The sequence below is a fragment of the Stegostoma tigrinum genome, chromosome 10, assembly GCF_030684315.1.
Source record: "Stegostoma tigrinum isolate sSteTig4 chromosome 10, sSteTig4.hap1, whole genome shotgun sequence".
In the NCBI taxonomy this organism is placed as follows: domain Eukaryota; kingdom Metazoa; phylum Chordata; class Chondrichthyes; order Orectolobiformes; family Stegostomatidae; genus Stegostoma; species Stegostoma tigrinum.
Genome location: NC_081363.1, coordinates 6,204,462 through 6,228,671, shown reverse-complemented (window position 1 = coordinate 6,228,671; position 24,210 = coordinate 6,204,462). Strand labels below are relative to the sequence as shown.

Below are 24,210 nucleotides of genomic sequence, written 5' to 3'. Positions count from 1 at the left end.
TGGGTGCTCTGGTTTACTCCCATAGCCCAAAGATGTGCAAGGTTAGGTGGATTGGCCGTACTAAATTACCCACAGTGTCCAAGGACATGCAGGCTAGGTGAAGTAGCCATGTGAAATGCAGGGTTACATGGATATAATCAGAGTTACAGGGATATTGTAGTCTGGGTGGGATGCTCTTGAGAGAGTTGGCATGGAGTTGTTCGGCCAAATGACCTATTTCCACACTGTCAGGATTCTAAACAATTTTAAGTGTGAAATTTGTTCATTGATGGTTTTGTGAGCTTGGTTCAACCTCGTCAGGTGATCATTGCAACCACCTCAATACAATGTTTATCCTTTTGTAAAAAATAATTTAGTCCATTAAAGGTCCCAGGTAGTGCAAATCTGAAGTTGGATAATGAAAATTGATGGTCCATTTTTACTGTTATCATAACAGACACACATTTGTAGAAGGCTTTGTTCACATTGGTGAACACCACATGTTGAGAACAGCTGAGTATGAATGTAACCATCGCTATTCAAACTAAAGTCAGACCCCTTAACAATCAGGCCATATAACAATAACCATGTTTTTACACTCAGTTAAGTTTCAACTAAACAAATAAACTCATCAACTAATTGACAGCTGTTTAAAGGAGCACAATAACAAGAAAATTTTTATTTAATGAAAACCAATAAAATTTCAATTAAAATACTATCCTGTGGGGGAGATGATGCACTACAGCCATTCCATCACACTCTGACATGTGTCTTGTAGATGGTGGACAGGATCTGGGGAGTCAAGAAGTGATTACTCACCGCAGTATTCCTAGTCTCTGGCCTGCCCTTGTAGCAAATGTATTTAATGGCGAATCCAGTTGATCAATGGTAACCTCGGTGATATTGATAGAGGGGGATTTAGTGATGGCAACCATTGATTGTCAAGGCGCAGTGGTTAAGATCCTTTCTTATTGGAGATGGCCATAACCTGGCATTGTGTGCGCCACCTGGCATCGACCTAGCACATCGACTGCAGTGTCTCATGGAGATGGCTCATCACCTACCAGCCATCATGCACCACCTAAGGCAATTAGGGATGGGGCAACATAGGCTGGTCCAAACAGTGATGCTTCCATGCCACTCACTGAAAACTTTTACCAGTTAATTGATATTGCATCTGGTCAGCCTTTCTATCAAAATATATCACATCACCCAACTGTACGTGAAATTCCATTTGCCATCTGACTAATCATGTATATATTCCCCTGAAGTCTATTTAAATCCTCCTCATTAATGTTACATTTGAGATTATACCCTTTTTATTGAAATGCAGGTTATTAATACAGACCAACAAAAGCAACTGTCCTAATGACAACTTCTGAGGAATGCCACTGTTTACTTTCATCCTGTCTGAAAAATAATCATTCATCACTGCTCTCTGCTTTCTGTTTCTCTGCAAACTTTTTTTTATCCACAGTCACTTATACCTTCTTTAACCCAGGGGTTAAAATTTGCCAAAACTTCCAATATGTGGAAACTTGTCAACCTTTTGAAAGCTCTTATATTGATCTTTCTTTTCTCTTTGCAGCTATTACAGAAGATTGTCAGAATTCAGATTCCATCTTTTCAGTTCAAGTTCACAAAAAACATGCAATTTCTTCCAAATGTGGTGAGTTGAAATCAAATATGTCAGGGGCATAAGGAAAATTTAGAAAATAAAGACTACTCATGAATTCAGTACTAACCTGTCAGTGTGTCCACATGAGGCTGTCAGATATGAGGTTCAAAGATGGAAATAGTGTAGGTTTTGTCTGACTGGATTCAGATGTGGAGCTCCACTCTCCTCCATTTAATTTATCATTGACAACTCTGTACTTACATCAGAAACATTGGGAGGAACTTTGAACCCATAGTATTTCTTTCTCATTGTTGACATATGTGTAAGGTGACTTGAGATACTGAGAAACTATCGGGGATGCCTGCTTTATTAGTCGAGGCATTGAATACAAGAGCAGGAAGGTTATGACAGAATTGCATAGAATATTAATTCGACCCTAGATTAAATACTATGTACAGCTCTGGTCACCAGTGTATATGAAGGTTGTGATTGTATCAGAGGAGATGCAGAAGAAATTCACCAGGATGTTCTCTGGACAGAACGATTTAGCTATGAAGAAAGATTACATAAATTGAGATTGTTTTCTTTAAAACAGAGAAAGTGGAAGGGATAACAAAGTGTGAAGCTGGATGAACACAGCAGTTCAAGAAGTATCAGAGGAGCACAAAAGCTGACATTTCGGGCCTAGAACTTTCTTCAGAAATGGGGGAGGGGAAGGGGATTCTGAAATACCCACACAACGTGTGGCCTCCTCTACATTGGGGAAACCAAGTAAATGGAGCCAGTAAATGTGAGTGCACGTGGGGAAGTAGGGAGGAGATAGGTCAGTCCAGGGGATCAATCCATCCACATTGAATAGTAGGATAATCTCAGGGAGACAAGTACCATCTGGTGATTAGGATGTTTGAGATATTAATTCTAAGCTTCGTACTTTGTACAAACAATTTCAGCATCTAGCATTTCCTGCCCCGTGTTCACACAGGGAGATGCAGAGTAAAACTCTCAGTCAATTCTGCACATTCCTTCCAGCACCCTCTCCACCCATGACCCCCTCCCACACCGCTACTCCCACCCTATCCCATTCATGTGGCTTATGTCAGGCACAGGATTGGGAGTGCTCAATGCCTATTACATACACCACGCTCAGAGAAACACTGTCACATTTCTGGCATGGATTTGAACTGGAGATTCAGTGATGAGCAATTACTAATGTTCAGCCCTCGCTTATTTCACTTTCAGCTGAGGAAAATATAGCGAGAGCGGCTCCTGTACATGCTGCCCTCATTGACAATTTCCGCACATCAATACATATTCTCGTTTTTGAGGAATAAATTCAAATAGAAGAATTACATGTTCCTCCTGCAGAATGTGGCAGGTGAGAGACACGACACATGTCTCCGCTGGCCACATCTGCGGGAAGTGCACCCAACTCCAGCTCCTTGAAAACCGTGTTAGGGAACTGGAGCTGGAGCTGGATGGACTGCGGATCATCCGGGAGGCTGAGGGGGAAATTGAGAGGATGCACAGGGAGGTAGTCACTCCTCAAGCGCAGGATAAGGACAGCTGGGTTACAGTCAGGGGACGGAAAGGGGACCGACAGACAGAGCAGGGATCCCCTATGGCCGTTCCCCTCAGCAATAAGTATACCGCTTTGGATACTGCTGGTGGGGACGGCCTACCAGGGGAAAGCCATAGTTGTCAGGTCTCTGGCATTGAGCCTGGCACTGTGGCTCAGAAGGGAAGGGGGGAGAATAGAAAAAAGCTAGTGGTAGGGGACTCAACAGTTAGACGGATTGACAGGAGATTTTGTGGTCAGGAACGGGACTCTTGGAAGGTATGTTGCCTCCCAGGTGCCAGGGCCTGGGATGTCGCCGATTGGGTCTATAACATTCTGAAGGGGGAGGGTGAGCAGCCAGAAATCGTGGTACGTATTGGCACCAATGACGTAGCCAGGAAAGGGATTGAGGATCTGAAAAGGGACTACAGAGATCTAGGCAGGAAGCTGAAGAGCAGGACGAGTAGAGTAGTGTTCTCAGGTTTGCTACCGGTGCCACGAGATAGCGAGGTGAGGAACAGTCAGCGAGTGCAGCTTAACACGTGGCTGCGCAGCTGGTGCAGGAGGGAGGGCTTCGACCATTGGGATGCCTTCTGGGGAAGGTAGGACCTGTACATGAAGGATGGGTTGCACCTGAACTGGAGGGGCACAAATGTCCTGGGTGGGAGATTTGCTCGAGTGGTTCGGGAGGGTTTAAACCAGTTTGGCAGGGCAGTGGGAACCAGAGCTACACATCTGAGGGGGGATGGGGGTGCGTAGTAGTAGATGAGGCAGTGGCATGATGCAGTGAATCTACCGGGAAGGTTTTCCATGTGATGGAACAAAGGGATTGGTTAAAATGAGTCTGCTTTAATGCAAGGAGTGTCAGAAATAAGAGTGATGAACTTAGAGCATGGATCAGTACTTGGGACTATGATGTTGTGGCCGTAACAGAGATGTGGGTTTCTCAGGGGCAGGAATGGTTGCGAGATGTTCCAGGGTGTAGAACATTTAAAAAGAACAGGGTGGGGGAGAAAGAGGAGGGGGTGTAGCGTTGTTAATCAGAGAGTGCATCACAGCAAGAGAAATGAAGGTTGCCGAGGAACGTTTGTCGACTGAGTCAGTATGGGTGGAAGTTAGGAACAGCAAGGGAGCAGTCACCTCATTGGGGGTTTTCTACAGACCCCCAAATGGCAGTAGGGAGATCGAAGAACTCATAGGCTGGCAGATTGTTGAAAAGTGCAAACATAGCAGATTTGTTGTTCTGGGTGACTTCAACTTTCCCAATATTGATTGGAACCTCCTTAGTGCAGATGGTTTGGATGTAGCCGTTTTTGTCAGGTGTGTTCAGGAGAGTTTCCTTACTCAGTATGTGGACAGGCCGACGAGGGGAGAGGCCATTTTGGAATTGGTGCTCGGCAATGAGCCAGGACAGGTGTCGGATCACGCGGTGGGAGAACACTTTGGTGACAGTGACCACAGCAGCCTCACATTTACCATAGCCATGGAAAGGGAAAGGAGCAGTTACCAGGGGAAGATTTAACTGGGGAAAAGGAAACTATGACGCTATCAGGCAGGAGTTGGGAAGTACAGATTGAGAGCAATTGTTCCACAGAAGGGGCACAACAGACATGTGGAGACTGTTTAAGGAGCAGTTGTTGCAAGTGATGCATAAATTGGTTCCTCTGAGACAGGTAAGAAGGGGTAAGATTAAGGAGCCTTGGATGACGGGTACAGAGGTGCTTCTTGTCAAAAAGAAAAAGGCAGCTTACGTAAGGTGGAGGAAGCAAGGGTCTAGCACAGCTTTAGAGGATTACAGCCTTGCTCGGAAGGAGCTCAAAAGTGGACTGAGGAGGGCCAGGAGGGGGCACGAAAAAGGCTTGGCGGGAAGGATTAGAGAGAACCCGAAGGCAGGCTCATTCATAAAGTCAGGAGGTATGGGATATAGGGTGATTTGGCTGTCTGGATTCAGAATTGGTTGGCTGGCAGGAGGCAGAGAGTGGTTGTAGATGGTAAGTATTCTGCCTGGAGGTCAGTGCTGAGTGGTGTCCCGCAGGGCTCTGTTCTTGGGCCTCTCTTCTTTGTAGTTTTTCTAAATGACTTGAATGAGGAGGTTGAGAGCTGGGTTAGTATGTTTGCTGATGACACAAAGGTTGGAGGTGCCGTTGATAGTATCGAGGGCTATTGCAGGCTTCAGCGAGACATTGACAGAATGCAGAGTTGGGCTGAGAAATGGCAGATGGAGTTCAACCTGGATAAATGCGAAGTGATGCATTTTGGAAGGTCGAACTTAAATGCTGAATATAGGATTAAAGGCAGGATTCTCAGCAGTGTGGAGGAACTGCGGGATCTTGTTCAAGTGCATAGCTCCCTCAAAGTTGCCACCCAAGTGGATAGGTTGTTAAGAAAGCATATGGTGTTTTGGCTTTCATTAACAGGGGATCGAGTTTAAGAGCCGCAAAGTTATGCTGCAGCTCTACAAAACCCTGGTGAGACCACACTTGGAATATTGTGTCCAGTTCTGGTCGCCCTATTATAGGAAAGATGTGGAGGCTTTGGAGAGGGTGCAAAGGAGGTTTACCAGGATGCTGCCTGGACTGGAGGGCTTGTCTTACGAGGAGAGGTTGACTGAGCTCGGACTTTTCGCTCTGGAGAGAAGGAGGAAGAGAGGTGACCTGATCGAGGTGTACAAGGTAATGAGAGGCATGGATAGAGTCGATAGCCAGAGACTTTTCCCCAGGGCAGGATTGACTGCCACGAGGGGTCATAGTTTTAAGGTGTTAGGAGGAAGGTATAGAGGAGACGTCAGAGGGAGGTTCTTCACCCAGAGAGTTGTGAGCGCATGGAATACTTTGCCAGTGGCATTCGTGGAAGCGGAGTCATTAGTGACATTTAGGCGACTGCTGGACATGCACATGGACAGCAGTGAATTGAGGAGAATGTAGGTTAGGTTATTTTATTTTTGGATTAGGCTTAATCCATGGCACAACATCATGGGCCGAAGGGCCTGTACTGTGCTGTACTTTTCTATGTTCTATGTTCTATGTTCTATTTGTGATATTTTCTTTCATCATTCAGAATTTGAATGGGTTCCAAGGAAACAGACTTCCAACCTGAAAACATCTCCCCTAAAACCACAGTCAATGGCAGCTCCAGCACCCTTCTTCCCTATTAAAAAAACAAAGCTTCCAGTCATTGACCGTGTACAGAACAGGAGCTTGAGGGCATCCAGAAGAGGTAAGAGGTAATTTAAGGGTCTGGTGCATCATCTCATAAAATTGTTTTAAATATATCCATATATTACTGCCTTCATTTTCACTTTCCTCATCACCAAGTGTGCTGTGCAGAGGGACCTGGGTGTCCTTGTACATGAATCACAAAAAGTTAGTTTACAGTTGCAGTAGGTAAGTAAGACGGCAAATGGAATATTGTCCTTCATTGCTCGAGGGATGGAGTTTAAAATCAGGGAGGTTATGCTGCAGCTGTATAGGATTCTGGTGAGGCCACACCTGGAGTACTATGTAGGGGTACAGAGGAGGTTCACCAGGTTGATTCTGGACTTGAGAGGATTGGCTTATGAGGACAGATTAAGTAGACTGGGAAATGTAATCACTGGGAAGGATCTGATAAAATTATGTAGGGAACAGATAACACAGAAACAGGGAGGTCGTTTCCACTGGCAGGTGAAACTAGAACTAGGGGGCATAGCCTCAGAATAAAGGGGAAGCAGGTTTAGGACTGTGGTGAGGAAGAATTTTTTCATCCAAAGGCTTGTGAATCAATGGATTTCCCTGCCCAGGGAAGCAGTTGAGGCTATCTTGCTGAATGTTTTTAAAGCAGAGATCAATAGACTTTGGTTATGGTGAGTGGGCGGATAAGTGGAGCTGAGTCCGCAAAATGATCAGCCATGAACCTATTGAACGTGATGGGCCAAATGGCTGACTCCTGCTCCTATTTTTAATGCTCTTATGTCTGTGTATATATGCAATATTTGAACACAAAAGTAAGCTGATACACTCAGGCATATTTAAAAGCATTCCACATCCAGAGAATGATCGTCAATGTCACATTTCCAAATGTGGCAACCAACTGCAAACAGCAAACAAGAAATTTCTGAAGAAGTGTCTAGGCTTGAAAAGTCAGCCTTTCTGCTCCTATGATGCTGCTTGGCCGGAGGTATTTGTGCATTGGTGGAGAAATCTGTGACGAGTGTGTAAGAGTGTACTGTATCTTCCTGTTGTTATTTGTGTGATGGTATTTGTGGTTGGTTGCCACATTTGGAAATGTAACATTGACGATCATTCTCTGGATGTGGAATGCTTTTAAATGTGCCTGAGTGTATCAGCTAACTTTTGTGTTCAAATATTGCATATACACACAGACATAAGAGCATTAAAAATAGGAGCAGGAGTCGGCCATTTGGCCCATCAATAGGTTCATGGCTGATCATTGTGTGATCATCAGACCCAGCTGTTTGGGTATCCATTGTCCTTAAATACTTGGTAGAAGCATTCTTCTTTGTTTTGGCAAAGTTCTGGGTTGCTGCAGTGTTGTTATTTGTTTAAGTGGTGTTTTTACGCAACTCTGTTTGTGGGTGTTGGGGTGGTTGCTTTTGAAGTTCAGGACTTGATCTGTGTGTGTGGCCTTTCGGCGCACCTTTGTCAGAAAGTTCCCATTGGCACTGCGTTCTACCATGACATCCAGGAATGAGAGCTGTTTGTTATAGACAATAGACAATAGATGCTGGAGTAGGCCATTCGGCCCTTCGAGCCAGCACCACCATTCATTATGATCATGGCTGATCATCCACAATCAGTATCTTGTTCCTGCCTTATCCCCATAACCCTTGATTCCTCTATCTTTATCTCTTTCTTAAAAGTACCCAGGGAGTTGGCCTCCACTGCCTTCTGGGGCAGAGCATTCCATATAACCACCACTCTCTGGGTGAAAAGTTTTTCCTCAACTCTGTTCTAAATGGCCTACCCCTTATTTTTAAACTGTGTCGTCTGGTTCTGGACTCACCCATCAGCGGAAACATGCTTCCTGCCTCCAGAGTGTCCAATCCCTTAATAATCTTATACACCTCAATCAGATCCCCTCTCATCCTTCTAAACTCAAGTGTATACAAGCCCAGTCGCTCCAATCTTTCAACATATGATAGTCCCGCCATTCCGGGAATTGACCTCGTGAACCTACGCTGCACTCCCTCAATAGCAAGAATGTCTTCCCTCAAATTTGGAGACCAAAACTGCACACAATACTCCAGGTGCAGTCTCACCAGGGCCCTGTACAGCTGCAGAAGGACCTCTTTGCTCCTATACTCAATTCCTCTTGTTATGAAGGCCAGCATGCTATTAGCTTTCTTCACTCCTTGCTGTACCTGCATGCTTGCTTTCATTGACTGATGTACAAGAACACCCAGATCTCGTGGTACTTCCCCCTTACCTAACTTCACTCCTTTGAGATAGTAATCTGCCTTCCTGTTCTTCCCACCACTGTTCTTCCCTGGTGAATTTGATACCAGTGAGAGTGCTGTTTATAAGTTGGTGTCTGTCCTCTAGTTTAGTCTGTTTGATGATGATGAAAGTGTCGTCCACGTATTGGGTCCACAGTTTATGTTGTATCTGTGAAAGGCTATGCTTTCAAGTCTCTGTATTGCCGCTTCAGGTATTAGTTCGGAGATACGGTTGTTTAGAAGGCATATGGTATTTGGCTTTCATTGTGAGGGGAATTGAGTTTAAAAGCCGCGAGGTTATGCTGCAGCTCTATAAAAACCTGGTTGGACCACACTTGGAATATTGTGTTCAGTTCTGGTCACCTCATTATAGAAAGGATGTGGAAGCTTTAGAGAGAGTGCAGAGAAGATTTACCAGGATGCTGCCTGGACTGGAGGGCAGGTCTTATGAGGAAAGGTTGAGGGAGCTAGATGTTTTCTCACTGGAGTGACAAAGGATGAGAGGTGACTTGATAGAGGTGTACAAGATGATGAGAGGCATAGATAGAATGTATAGCAGAGAAGTTTTCCCAGGATGGAAATGATTATTAGGAGCGGGCATAATTTTAAGGTGATTGGAGGAAGGTTAAGGAAGATGTCAGAGGTAAGTTCTTCGCACAGAGAGTGGTGGGTGTGAGGAATATGCTGCTGGCAGTGGTAGTGGAGTCAGACACATTTGACACATTTAAGCAACTCTTAGAAAGGCATATGGATGATAGTAAAATGTTGGGTATGCAGGGTAGTTTGATCTTAGAGTAGGATAATAGATCAACACAACATTGCGGGCCAAAGGGCCTGTACTGTGTTGTACTGTTCTATGTTCTCTGTTTTATGTTCCAGATAGGTAATTTCATGGGTTGATTTGTTCATAGATTTGGCCCTTAAAGGTAAAGTTGATCATGATGCACAGGTCCAGTAGTTTCAGCATGTTGTCTGTGGAGGTGGTGTCATTCAGGTCATGTTCTTTTAGTAGTGTTGCTAGTGTTTCTCTTGCCAGTGGTGTGTCAATTGATGTGAATAGGATGGTAATATCGAAGGACACCATGGTCTCGTCATTGTCTATTCTTATGTCTTTGAGGGAATTGAGGAACTCCTGGACTGAGTGGGGTGACTTGCTGATGAGGTGCTTTAACCTTCTTTGTAACTTGTTGGCTAACCCATGTGTTGGTGTGCCTGAGAGAGGGAGAGAGAGAAAGAGAGACTGCGGGTCTGAGGGGTACTTCTGGTTTGTGTACTTTTGGGAGGCCACAGAATCGGTGAGTGTTTGTCCCTTCAGGTTTCATTTTTAGGTAGTCAGCTTTGTTGATTTATCAGGTCTGTTTGAGTCTCTTTGGTCTGTTTCCATGCTGTATGACTCTATGATTTGTTAACGCTATGAATGCTGTCACCTTGAGAAATGTTGAACAAAACATCACTTCTCTGGGGCAGTGCCTCCAGCTCAGGCATGCTTGTACAAGTACTGTCCTTTCCACCTGGCTTGGCTGTGTCACACTGAAAGCTGGAGTGTGATTTACCATAGTACCCAGATCCTGTCCATCCTACAGTGCAAAATACAGGCAGTATTCCATGGTTCCTGTAACTGAGGTGCTGACTGTGTATATGAGATCATATGTTGCTGGTGTCACAGCTCACTCAGAATAAGGTGCTGGATATCAAAGCCTGCGCTTCCTGGATTATCACAAAAGTGAAAGACTTTAAAAGAAAATGAAAAATCCCCAAACCATCTGTTTTTCAAGCTGAGATTGATGGAAAGCATGGACCAGGTTTTGAAAATTAACAAGAAATCACCATTGATAACAGGTCATCAGATTCGAGTACAATTAAATAATTGAACTATATTCAGTAAACTCTACAAATTAAACCCCTGTACTGCTTTGGAACTCTTCCTTATGCACATAGAGATAGATGAAGATAAACATGGAGAAAAAAGTTATGGGTGGAGGGAAAACTGGGAAAAAGTTCAATAGTCTTCAGTTGCAAGATATGTTGGATTGGCTCTTGCTGATCCAAAAACTTCCCTTTGACCTAGCTTTTTCAGAATGATTCCAATGGTTTGCAAGAACAACAGGTGGTTGTTTGAGTTATGAAAGGCATCTGACTTATCCAATTCAGAGTCATAATTTGCTACATCTGTTGAAGAAAAGATAGACTGTGTTTCTTCTAGTTTAAAGTGACTCACTGCAGAGAACTGAGAGTTTTTGGCCACTGCAGTTCTGCTGATCTCTCCTCAGATCTGAACTAGCATCTTTTTGTCTTATTCATAGCCCAAACTATGCAGCTGACTGACAACCTATTACTTTGCTGTTGGCAAGCAGAGAACCTTTGCCACTGGTAATTGGCCCCGTGTCCATAAACCAATCAGCTTCACTTGTAAACAACCCCACTTTGTCCAGCTTGTCTGCACAACAGGTACCAAACTCTTTGCTTTCAAAACATAGATTCTGTGACTGTGTGAGATCAGTGGTGAGGAGCTTTTCATGTCGAGAGCAGCAAGTTTCATTTTCCAACAATATGTTGAGTGGTGAGGCAAGATTCTGGCTAATGGTGGGAGGCCTAATAGTATGCATTATCACCCTGATTATTACTTAATCTCACCTTATTAATATGCTGTTTCCAATTTCTTGCTCAATGGATAGAAACTAGATGCTAAGAACTTCTGATTTGAAAATTAGAGTGGTTAACTAGTAACTCTAATTCTGGACCTCTATCTTGAACAGCAGCACCAACATCTCCACGTGCAGTGACCACATGCTCTCCCTATCCATGGACATTGGCATCCAACATGTACCAGCCTCATTGTACACCCACAATTCATTTACAGGATGGCTCTGCCTTCAATACTGCAATTTGGAGTGCGTCACTACCTCTCATTGTAATGCTGCTGCTGCAAGGGTAGTTTACCACAGGGACAAGCACCCATCTCATGAATTGGCCTAGACTGCATCTCAGCAACCCATTCTTGTTCGTTTAGCCCTCAGTCATTTCAGCTGGTAGCTCCAAGCAGATATATTTGATATTGTTTTACTGAATGTTTGTCTCTGTTCTGCTTTGCCTTGGCTTCTTTGCATGTTACCCCCTCAGTCAGAACAGACAGGTGCACAGTACTGTATGGAATGCCTTTTTATTTTCCTGTTTTTTAAAACATTGTGGACTGAAATGGGAAACAATTAGAATCATATAATTCTAACAGGGTGGAAGCAGGCCTTTTAGTCCATTGGGTCCACTCCAAATCTCCAAAGAGCATCCCACCTAGATCCGCCCCCCCCAAACCTATCCCTACATTTCCCTGGCTAATCCACCTAGCCTACACATCTCTGGACACTACGGGCAATTTAGCATGGCCAAACCACCTCGCCTGCACATCTCTGGAGTTAATTGTTTTAAGCCAGTGTTATAAAAGCTTACTACATGATTGAAGAGGAAGCAATTTGAGACTAATGCAAAGCATTGTGATAACAGCTGCTTAAACAAACAGTAGACTGAAGTTTGGGTTGCAGATGAACTGAAGCCAAAGGGTTATGCATTGGTGCAGCTGGGTGGCAACAAGAAGTTGATTAGTCTATAGACTGGTGACCATTATGAATGACTTTTTTTTGCCTCTCAACAACTGTGTGATTCGTTCTCAGGTAACCAACCAGCTGAAGGCTGGGAACAAGATATGGAGACAAATGATTTAATCTGTACCAGCGCAGGAGCTGTCTCTTTATAGTCTACTGTCAAAACCCACTTCAAACCTGAAACAAGCCATCTCTTCTTTCCTTCAGCAGTTGTTGCGAGCTGTAACTTTTAATTGTTAAGTCAGGGGCCTTTTAGAAGTGAACTGTTATCAGACCATCAATATCAAAACAGAGACTTGGGCAAGGTCAAATGGCCACTCAGGGTGGTCACAATCATTATCCTCCTGTTTAAGGTGTTGTGGAGCTGAATGTCCAGCACTCCACCATCTTTCATAGCTTTTTCTGGATTATTGTGCACTGTGTTCTCCGAGGATGACAGAAAGAGAGAGATTGAGTAAGACCATGGCTTTTAGAGCTGGTGCAGGTGGGGAAAAGATATCCTAAGTAAGTGAGTAGGAATATGTGCAAGGTTAGTAGTCTTTGGGATGATGTGGGTGAGGGAAGCTGCTACATGTGGCAGTAATAGTGGAAGAGCATGAGCCTTGGTGGGAGGTGGGTGCTGTAGCAGAGTGTGAGGTAGCACAGATGGTGGCACTTATTCTGGTGGAAGTCATTGACCTTCTTTCAACTATGTTAGGCGTTCTTTTGCTTGGCAACTTCAGACCAAGCAGATAGGGGCAAGTGTCCTAGTTGTCTCTACCAATCTCAGGGAAGAGGACTGGCTTCCTCTGCACAATCCCATCCGCCAGGAATGCCAGACCCCTTACTGCAAAACAGGGCAGTGATTCCCTGATCCAAAATATCTGGGGCCAACGTCGTGAGTTGTACAGGACTGACACTATCTGATCGAGTGCACTTTTAAAGGTAGCAGCATATCAGGGATCCCAGGATATTCCTGCAATGATGAATATTTCCAATTACATTGAGTGGGATAAGATCATAAGACCATAAGACATAGGAGTGGAAGTACGGCCATTCGGCCCATCAAGTCCACTCCGCCATTTAAATCATGGCTGATGGGCATTTCAACACCACTTCCCTGCACTCTCCCTGTAGCCCTTGATTCCTTCTGAAATCAAGAATTTGTCGATCTCTGCCTTGAAGGCATCCAACGTCCCGGCCTCCACTGCAATCCGTGGCAATGAATTTCACAAGCCCACCACTCTCTGGCTGAAGAAATAATTGGGCTAGTATTGGACATGCGGGCATCGTCATGGTATTATAGATAGTTAATGAGATAAGTTTGGGGCAACAACATGAAAAAATCATGAATGCTCTTGGAGAGAAACCCTCTAGTAAACTTAACTAAAATGACAGCAGTAGGATATAGCTCTTTGTATTCAAGTTTCTGAAATAAAACTTGAACTCATAACTTCATAACTCAGAGGCAAGTGTGCTGCACTGAGGCAAAGCTGATTATGTAAACATGTATTTTACATATTATTGTATTGCAGTGTGATATGTTAGAGCCAGGAATAAATTAATGTGCAAGTCTTTTACTGAGGTTCGTTTTCATAGCTGTACCCGGATGAACATGTAAACGGGGTAATTGAGAGGAGTTACTGGGAGTTGGTCACTCCTAAGGCTCAGGACAAGGATAGATGGGTTACAGTTAGGGGGAGGAAAGGGGACAGACAGACAGTGCAGAGATCCCCTGTGGGGATTCCCCTCAGCAATAAGTATACCGTTTTGGATACTGCTGGGGGTGATGACCTACCAGAGGAAAGCCATAGTAGTCAGTTCTCTGCCACTGAACCTGACACTGTGGCAAAGAAGGGAAGGGGGCAGAATAGAAACGTACTCGTGGTAGGAGACTCGATAGTTAGGGGAATCAACAGGAGATTTTGTGGTCAGGATCGGGATTCCCGGAAGATATGTTGCCTCCCTGGTGCCAGGGTCCGGGACGTCTCCGATCGGGTGTATAAGGTTCTAAAAGGGGAGGGCGAACAGCCAGAAATCGTGCTACATATTGGCACTAATGATATAGCTGGAAAAAGGATTGAGGATATAAAAAGTGATTTCAGGGAGTTAGGATGGAAGCTGCAAAGCAGGACGAACAGAGTAGTGTTCTCTAGTTTACTACCGGTGCCACGAGATAGCGAGGCGAGGAACAGGGAGCGGGTGCAGCTTAACACGTGGCTGCGCAGCTGGTGTAGGAGGGAGGGCTTCAGATATGTAGATACAGAAAAGGCTAACACGAGGGGTCATAGTTTTAAGCTGGTTGGAGGAAAGTATAGAGGGGATGTCAGAGGCGGGTTCTTTACACAGAGAGTTGTGAGAGCATGGAATGTGTTGCCAGCGCAGGTGTGGTAGCAAGGTCATTGGGGACATTTAAGAGACTGCTGGACATGCATATAGTCACAGAAATTTGAGGGTGCATACATGAGGATCAATGGTCGGCACAACATCGTGGGCTGAAGGGCCTGTTTCTGTGCTGTACTGTTCTATGTTCTATGAGGAAAACACTCTAAATTGGCCTGGTGCAGTCCAAGCAAAGTGCTTCTCCTGAGCAATTAACCTGCAGAATTAAGTAAGAGAATTAAAAGTTCGTATTTCATGGAGCTTGAATTGTGGCTATTCTAACATGTAAATGTCATTTCTGCTTTATTGCCAATATCAACTCCATTGAGTTAATGCAAGGATACTGAGAAAGATGAAAAATGACTGATTTGTATGCTTTTGCGTTTTTTGCACATAGAAACTTTGTATAAAGTTTTCGCAGTGCCTCCAGTCCTTCTAACAGCAAGTAGCTTAAGGTTAGTAGGAATATTCAATTTTGAATTAATAGTGTGATTCTTCTAATTATATAAACCTCGTCTAGAAGGCTACCTCCATTTCACCTGTACTACATCAGCATCACATCTTTTCCCTTATACATTCCATAATTTCTTCTTCTTCTGTTTTAATTTCATTTGAAACATTTCAAATGAGTCAAAATTGAATTAAAATTCTCAAGGTTTAAATTTAAATTCACATTTTATTTTTTACTGGTCCCAAGATATCAATCATACTTGGGTGATCATGATCTTAAATCTTAGAATCAAGTTTTAAAGAGCAGCCTTCAAGATTCAAAGGTTTAGATCCACCTGCCTGAGCCTCACTATTACATCTGTTGTGGCTTTTCAGATGGGGAAATGAATTTTACACAGAATTTACAGTACAGATGCGTACCTTTCCACACAACTAGTCTGTTGTTGTATAAGATAACAAAGTGCGGAGCTGGATGAACACAGCAGGCCAAGCAGCATCCCAGGAGCACAAAAGCTGACGTTTCGAGCCTAGACCCTTCATCCTGAAGGGTCTCGGCCCGCAATGTCAGCTTTTGTGCTCCTGGGACGCTTCTTGGCCTGCTGTGTTCATCCAGCTCCACACTTTGTTATCTTGGATTCTCCAGCATCTGCAGTTCCCATTATCACTGTGTTGTCGTATAGATATTTTTGAAACAACCTGTTGCAGAGATGTTATTACACACCTCTGGAGTAGGTGGTACTTGAACCCAGGTCTCCTGGGTCAGAAGTAGGGACACTACCATTGTGCAACTAGAGCCCTAATTAATTGTATATGCTGTACACAAACAATTTGATTTACTTTATCCCACTCCATCAGTATTTAGAGCCATAGAGTCATAGAATTGTATAGCATGGAAACAGACCCTTTGGTCCAAATTGTCCATGCTGACCATATCGTAAATTGATTTAGTCCCATTTGCCAGCATTTGCCCCTCTAACCTTTCCTTATCCATATACCCATCCAGATGCCTTTTAAATGTGGTAATTGTACCAGCCTCCATCGCTTCCTCTGGCAGCCATTTTCATACACACACCACCCTCTGCGTAAATAAGTTGTTCCTCAGGACATTTCAAATCTTTCCCTTCTACTTTAAACCTATGACCTCTAGTTTTGGACTCGGCTACCCTGTCCTTCTTTGCATTATTGTCTCCTGTCTGTAACCCTCCCCCTCACATGCACCAAGTTTCACAACTTTACAAATGCCTATTCTGACCATCTCCACGAAAATATACACTTTGAGAATATTGTAAACATTACAAATCCTTGTCTTGTTGTTAATTATTAAAAGGTTCTTTTAATATTTTACACCAGTGAAAGCATCTCAACAACAACCGAATACCATACTACACAGGACTCAGCTCATGTGGAGCAGGCACGGTCACGCGACATTGATCCCCACCATCAAGAAGAAGTGTGTTTGTTTGAAAACACATCCACAGTCCCAACTGGTTTGGCCACTAACAGATTAGAAAATAGGGGCAGAAACTGTCAGCCTTGTCCTGGGAAACAAGGTAAAGTTCTTTCCAGGCTGGTGTTTATTTTTATTTCCTAGGAGCATCATTTGTACAGCTGTATGCTTTGTTTTTAATTGGTATGGAGAAATTGAACTTGATTCATTAGTGTTAGTTCATTACAATGCACGATTGGTGAATTATTATTAATTGTAGATGAATAATAGGCATTAACTTTGCCACTGTAAACGTATTCAGACTGCAGTCGTGGAAATAAATTTAGAAGATGTTCGTTTGTAATCTCTGACTTTGTAAATCCTTGCTTATACGAGAAACATGGAAGATAGAAACAGGAAGAGGTCATTCAGCCATTCGAGCTTGCTCTTCCATTCATCACGATCAGCACTGATCAGCCAGCTCAATAGCCTAATCCTGCTTTGTCCCCAAAACCATTGACCCCATTTGACCCCAGTGCTATATCTAGTTGCCTCTTGAGTACATTCAATCTTTTTGCATCAACTATCTCCTGTAGTCATGAATTCCACAGGCTCGCCACTCTTTGGGTGAAGATATGTCTCCTCATATCCGTCCTAAATGGTCTATCCTGAATCCTCCTGTTTCTGGATGCACCCACCATTGGGAACATCCTCCCTGCATCTACCCTGCCCAGTCCTGTTGGAATTTTATCAGTCTCTGTGAGATCCCCCTTCATTAGTCTCAACTCCAGAGAAAACAATCCCAACCTAGTCAGTCAATCTCTCCTTATAAGTCAGACCCACCATTACTGGAATCAAGAGCAAGTACATCCTTCCTCAGATAAGGAGACTAAAACTACACACAATATTCCAGATGTGGTCTCACCAAGGCCCTGTATAACTGCAACAACACATCCTTGCTCCTGTACTCAAAACCTCTCGCAATGAAGGCCAACGTACCATTTGTCTTCTTTACCACCTGCTACACCTGCATGCTTGCCTTCAGCAACTGGTACACAAGGACACCCAGCTCCCACTGCACACTGCCCCTCCCAATTTACAGCCATTCAGGTAGTAATCTGACTCCTTGTTTTTGCTTCCAAAGTGAGTAACCTCACATTTATCCAAATTATGCTGCATCTGCCAATGATTTGCTCTCTCACCAAACCTGTTGAGTTCATGCCAAAGGATCTCTGCATCCTTGTCACAGTTCACCCTCCCACCCAACTTGGTATCATCTGCAATGTTACTTGGTATCATCAGCAAACTCTGAGATGTTACGTTTTGTTCCTACATCCATATCATTAATATATACTGTGAATAGTTGGGGTCTCAGCACCAATTCTTGTGGCACTCTACTAGTAACTGCCTGCCAATTTGAAAAGGACCCATTAATTCCTACGCTTTGTTTCCTCTCTGCCTACCAGTTTTCTATCTCAATACAGTTTCCCTAATCCCAAGCACTTTAATCTTGTACAATAATCTCTTATGCAGGACTTTGTCAAACGCTTTTTGCAAGTCCTAATATACCATATTGACTGGCTCACCCTTGTTGACACCTTCATAGAATTCCAACAGATTTGTCATGCATGATTTCCCCTTCATATATCCATGCTGACTGTCTGGTCCTGCCTCTGCTTTCTACATGCTCTGCTGTAAAGTCCTTGATAATGGATTTGAGAATTTTTCCCACTACCGATCTTAGGCTCACTGGTCTATAATTCTCGGTTTTCTCTCTACCTCCCTTTTTGAATACTGGAGTGACATTAGTTACCTTGCAGTCTATAAAATCCTGGAAGATGACCACCAATGCATCCACTATTTCCAGAGTTACTTCCTTAAGTACTCTGGGATGTAGATTATCAGGCTCTGGGGATTTATTGGCCTTCAATCCCAACAATTTTCCCAGCACTATTTCCTGACATTTGATTGATTAATTGAGAGGTGGGAATTCCTGGCCTGAGTAAATTACCAGTCTCGAGGTGTATCCACATACTGAATTAGAAAATCTGCACATTTAAAAAATTTCGCTCTATCCAAGCCCTTAACATTATGAAAGTCCCAGACTGTGTTTGGAAAGTTAAAATCCCCTATCATTACAACCCTATTATTCTTAATAGATATGAAGAACAAGAACAAAGAACAAAGAAATCAACAGCACAGGAACAGGCCCTTTGGCCCTCCAAGCCTGCGCCAATCAAGATCCTCTGTCTAACCTGTCATCTATTTTCTAAAGGTCTGTGTCCATTTGTTTCCTGCCCATCCATGTACCTGTCCAAATATATCTTAAAAGACACTAACGTGTCTGCGTCTACCACCTCCGCTGGCAACGCGTTCCAGGCCCCCACCACCCTCTGTATAAAGAACTTTCCATGCATATCTCCCTTAAACTTTCCTCCTCTCACTTTGAACTCATGACCCCTAGTAATTGAGTCTCCCACTCCGGGAAAAAGCTTTTTCCTATCCACCCTGTCTATACCCCGCATGGTTTTGTAGACCTCAATCAGGTCCCCTCTCAATCTCTGTCTTTCTAATGAAAATAATCCAAATCTATTCAACCTCTCTTCATAGCTAGCACTCTCCATACCAGGCAACATCCTGGTGAACCTCCTCTGCACCCTCTCCAAAGCATCCACATCCTTTTGGTAATGTGGTGATCAGAACTGTACACAGTATCCAAATGTGGCCGAACCAAAGTCCTATACAACTGCAACATGACCTGCTAACTCTTGTACTCAATACCCCGCCCAATGAAGAAAAGCATGCCATATGCCTTCTTGACCACCCTATCGACTTGCGTTGTCACCTTCAGGGAACCATGGACCTGAACACCCAGATCTCTCTGTTCATCAATTTTCCCTTGGACTTTTCCATTTACTGTATAGTTCGCCCTTGAATTTGATCGTCCAAAATGCATCACCTCGCATTTGCCCGGACTGAAGTCCATCTGCCATTTATCTGCCCAACTCTCCAGTCTATCTATACTCTGCTGTAATTTCTGACAGTCCCCTTCACTATCAGCTACTCCACCAATCTTAGTGTCATCAGCAAACTTGCTGATCAGACCACCTACACCTTCCTCCAGATCATTTACATATATCACAAACAACCGTGGTCCCAGCACGGATCCCTGTGGAACACCACTGGTTGCAGGTCACTAATTTGAGAAACCCCCTTCTACTACTACCCTCTGTCTCCTGTTGCCCAGCCAGTTTTTTATCCATCTAGCTAGCACACCCTGGACCCCATGTGACTTCACTTTCTCCATCAGCTTGCCATCTGAGATCTCCATACATATTTGCTTCTCAATTTCCTATTGACTATTGGGTGGCCTAAAGTCCAATCCCAATAAGGTGATCCTTCTTTTCCTATTTCTCAGTTACACTCATAAAACTGCACTGGACGATTTCCCAAGAATATCCTCCCTGTGTCTAACTAAAGTTATCCTTAACCATAAATGCCATTCCCCCTCCTCTCTTGCCTCCCTTTCTATCCTTCCTTTCACATCTGTACACTGGAACATTAAGCTGTTTGTCCTGTCCATCCCTCAGCCATGTTTCTCTAATAGCTGTGACATCCCAGTCCCATATTCCTAACCATGTCAGGAGTTCGTCTGCCTTACTTGTCAGGCCTCTTGCATTGAAGCAAATGCAGTTTAATTTATCTGTGTTGCCTCATTCGCTGTCATGCTCTTGCCTACTTTGACTATTTGACTTGCTCCTTTTCTCAACTAAACCAGCCTCAGACTTATCTCTTTTCTCACCATCTCTTTTGGTTTCCTTGAGGATCTACGTTTCAATGTCTTGCCTGATTTCCTATACTCTGTCTTTCTCTTCTTGTGTCATTTGTGCCAAAGTGTAAAACGACCTCCGGCCAGTCACTCTCCCCTTTGAGAATATTCTGCATCCTCTCCGAGACATCTTTGACCCTGGCACAAAGGAGACAATGCACCTTTCTGGTGTCTCGCTGTCGACCACAGGAACACCTGCCTCTGCCCCTGACTAGAGAGATCCCTCATTACAGGAGAGCCAGTCTTGGTACTAGAAACTTGGCTGCTGGTGCTACATTCCCTGAGAGCCTATCACCCCAGACATTATCTGAAACAGCGTACTTGCTTGAGATGCAAATATCCACAGGAGACTCCTGCACTAACTGCCTACCACTCCTGCACTTCCCAGCATCTACCTGACTCTATCTGCATTTTGTTCAACCTTCCTGAATCTGCCACCCATCACAGCCCTGGCTCCTGCATATTCCTCATTGCTTCTAACTGCTGCTCCAGCCAATCCATTCAATCCAATAGGATTCACATCCAAACACACTTCCTGCAGACATAATCACTAGAAACATTTAAATTCTCCCTAATCTCCCTAATCTCCCACATGCAACAGGAAGAGAGCATCACTCAACTGAAAGCCATCTCTGCACTTTAAACAATCGGCAGACCCAGAATATACCTAAAAAATAATCAGAACACACTTTCCCAAAAATTCAGTATTGCCCTAGTCTTACTGCTCAAAAGTATTGCTCTCAGATAACTTAACATCTATATTTTACGTTAAAAATTTAACCAAGAGACTGATCGCAACAAAACATGCAAAAGAAAAGCACTCACCATACTCACTGTTATAGATTTACTAAAAAAAAGATTAAAATTTATAAATTTTATCCATCTTAACATCAAACCCAGACTCAATGAGAAACAAAAAAAAAATGCTGGAAAATCTTATCAGGTCTGGCAACATCTGTTAAGGGAAAAACAGAGTTAACGTTTTGGGTCGGGTGACGCTTCCTCAGAACTGATGAGTTCCTCGTAGCTGATCAGACCCTGAAATCACATCACTCCCAGCTGCTGGGTGTAGTTCTGACAATGGACTGCAGTGGCACAAGATGGAAGCTCACTACCACCTTCTCAAGGGCAATTAGAGGGCAGGATAAATTCTCGCCCAGCCTACGATGTCCACATCCTCTGAATGAATTAACAAAACTGTGAAGATCAAAGAACAAAAAAAGTGAAGTACAACACAGGATCAGGTCCGTCGGCCCTCCAAGCCTGTTCCCCAACTAATGCCCCAACTCAGCTGAAAAACAAACCTTCTGCCCTTATTCAGTCCACATCCCTCTATTTCCTTCCTATTCATGTAACCATCTATGAGCCTTTTAAATGTCGCTAATGTGCCCACTTCCAAACCTCCTCTGGCAGTGCATGCCAGGATCCTACCACTCTTGGTTTGAAAAACTTGCTTCACGCATCTCCTTTAAATTTTCCCCCTCTCACCTTGAACCTGTGCTTTCTTGTAATTGAAACTTCAACTCTGGGAAAGAGCCTCTGTCTTCCACCCTATCCATGCCTCTGACAATTTTGTAGACCTCTATCCTCTCAGCTGCTGTCTTTCCAGTGAAAATAATCCTAGTCTTTTTAACCTTTCCTCATAGTCAATGCCCTCGAGACCAGGCAACATTCTGCTGAACCCTCTCTGCAATCTCTCCGAATCTTCCATGTCCTTTGGTAATGTGGTGACCAAAACTGCACACAATATACCAAATATGGCCTAACAAGGGTTTTATGTAGCTGTGACATGTTTTGCCAACCTTTGTACTCCATGCCCCAGCTGATGAAGGCAAGCATGCCATATATCATCTTAATCACTTTAGCCACCTGTGTTGCCACTTCTGGGGAACTGCGGGCCTGCATGCCCAGATCCGTTTGAATGTTAATGTTCCTAAGGGTTCTGCCACCAACAGTAAAATTCACACTAAATTTGATCCTCCAAAATGCATCACTTCGCATTTGTTCGGATTAAACACAGTCTGCCAGTTCTGTGCCCAAGTCACCAATCTGTCCTGTAATATCCTTTCAGTCATTAGCACTATCAGCAACTCCACCAATCTTTGTGTCATCTGCAAACTTATTAATCAGACCACCCACATTTTCCTCCACATCATTTATATATACTACAAACAACGGACCCCTTTGGTACTCTACTAGTTACTGGTCCCCATCTGAAAAACATCCTTCCACCACTACCCTGTGATGTCTATGACCCAGCCAGTTTAGTATCCATCTCACCAGCCCACCCTGAATTCCATGTGATTTTAATTTTAGTACCAGTCTGGCATGTGGGACTTTATCACATGCATTAATAAAGTCCATGTAAACCACATCTACAGCTCCTAACTCATCAACTATCTTTGTCACCTCTCCAAGAAATTCCGTCAGGTTGGTGAGACATGATATTTCCCTGACAAATGTCTGTCCAAATGTGCATATATCTTGTCCTTCAGTTACTTCTCTAAGATCTTCTCCACCACAGATGTTAGTCTCACCAGCCTATAATTTCCTGGATTCTCCCTGCTTCCTTTCTTAAACGGGGTAAGTTTTAGTATAAGAGACAATGGGAACTGCAGATGCTGGAGAATCCAAGATAACAAAGTGTGGAGCTGGATGAACACAGCAGGCCCAGCAGCATCTGTGCTCCTGAGATGCTGCTTGGCCTGCTGTGTTCATCCAGCTCCACACTTTGTTGTCTAAGTTTTAGTATAGACTGGAGCATTTGCTACTGCATATTTGAATGGTGTGATGAGGACAGGATTAGACCAGCAGTATTCATCTCCATGTATGATGGCCCCGTGGGGTGGCACTGTAGCTCAGTGGTTAGTACTGCTGCCTCACAACGCCAGGAACCTGGGTTAGATTCCGCCCTCGGGCAACTGTCTGTGTGGAGTTTTCATATTTTCCCTGTGTCTGTATGGGTTTCCTCCAGTTTCTTCCCACAGTCCAAAGATATGCAGGCTGGGTGGATTGGCCATGCTAAACTGCCCAAGGTGTTCAGGGATGTGTAGATTAGATGAGTTATGGGAGATGGGCCTGGGTGGGTTGGTCAGTGTGGACTTGTTGGGCCAAAGGGCCTGTTTCCATGCTGTAGGGATTCTATGAAGAAATCTATGGTAAACCTGTTGATGATTAATTGCCAAGGTCAAAACATCAGGCTCAACAGAAAACCTTAATTGAAGTTGCTCTTGTTTCCAGTTTCGGGGTTTTTTTTTTATTTATTTTTTCTCTCCTCTCTCAGCTTTCAGTGAGGAGGAGGCAAATCCCACTGACGGTGCAAGCAGGGCATTGAGGATCACAGGGGAAGGAATTGACAACCAGATCGGATTAGATCAGAAGGCTGTGTTTACACAAATGTGGAGGGGTGTGCCTACACACATATCCCGGAATCAAAGCAAGCATCTATCCGGAGTTATCACCCGAACTTTGTCGACCAAACCCACCAGGTATAACTTGCCAATAACAGCAAAACATGGACCAGAACTAAGGGCTAGCAAAGAGTCAATCATTCAAAACAGGTGAGGGAAATGTTTGAGAGAGAGAGATAATGGGAACTGCAGATGCTGGAGAATCTGAGATAACAAAGTGTGGAGCTGGATGAACACAGCAGGCCCAGCAGCATCTCAGGAGCACAAAAGCTGACGTTTCGGGCCTAGACCCTTCATCAGAGAGGGGGATGGGGAGAGGGAACTGGAATAAATAGGGAGAGAGGGGGAGGCGGACCGAAGATGGAGAGAAAAGAAGATACGTGGGGAGGTAGGGAGGGGATAGGCCAGTCCAGGGAAGACGGACAGGTTAAGGGGGCGGGATGAGGTTAGTAGGTAGGAAATGGAGGTGCGGCTTGGGGTGGGAGGAAGGGATGGGTGAGAGAAAGAACAGGCTAGGGAGGCAGAGACAGGCTGGGCTGGTTTTGGATATGT

At 44.1% G+C, this 24,210-nt stretch overlaps 1 protein-coding gene across 1 annotated transcript in view; it reads left to right on the top strand.

The window, feature by feature from the left end:
* The window catches only part of LOC125455510 (cytosolic carboxypeptidase 2-like), a 213,777-nt gene that overhangs the window by 80,600 nt on the left and 108,967 nt on the right, over window positions 1–24,210 (top strand). Inside the window, exons 19-23 of the mRNA XM_059649433.1 lie at window positions 1,568–1,648; window positions 6,210–6,368; window positions 14,941–14,998; window positions 16,344–16,543; window positions 23,532–23,736. Coding sequence (XP_059505416.1) covers window positions 1,568–1,648; window positions 6,210–6,368; window positions 14,941–14,998; window positions 16,344–16,543; window positions 23,532–23,736 — 703 coding nt within the window. The remainder of the gene's footprint in view (window positions 1–1,567; window positions 1,649–6,209; window positions 6,369–14,940; window positions 14,999–16,343; window positions 16,544–23,531; window positions 23,737–24,210) is intronic.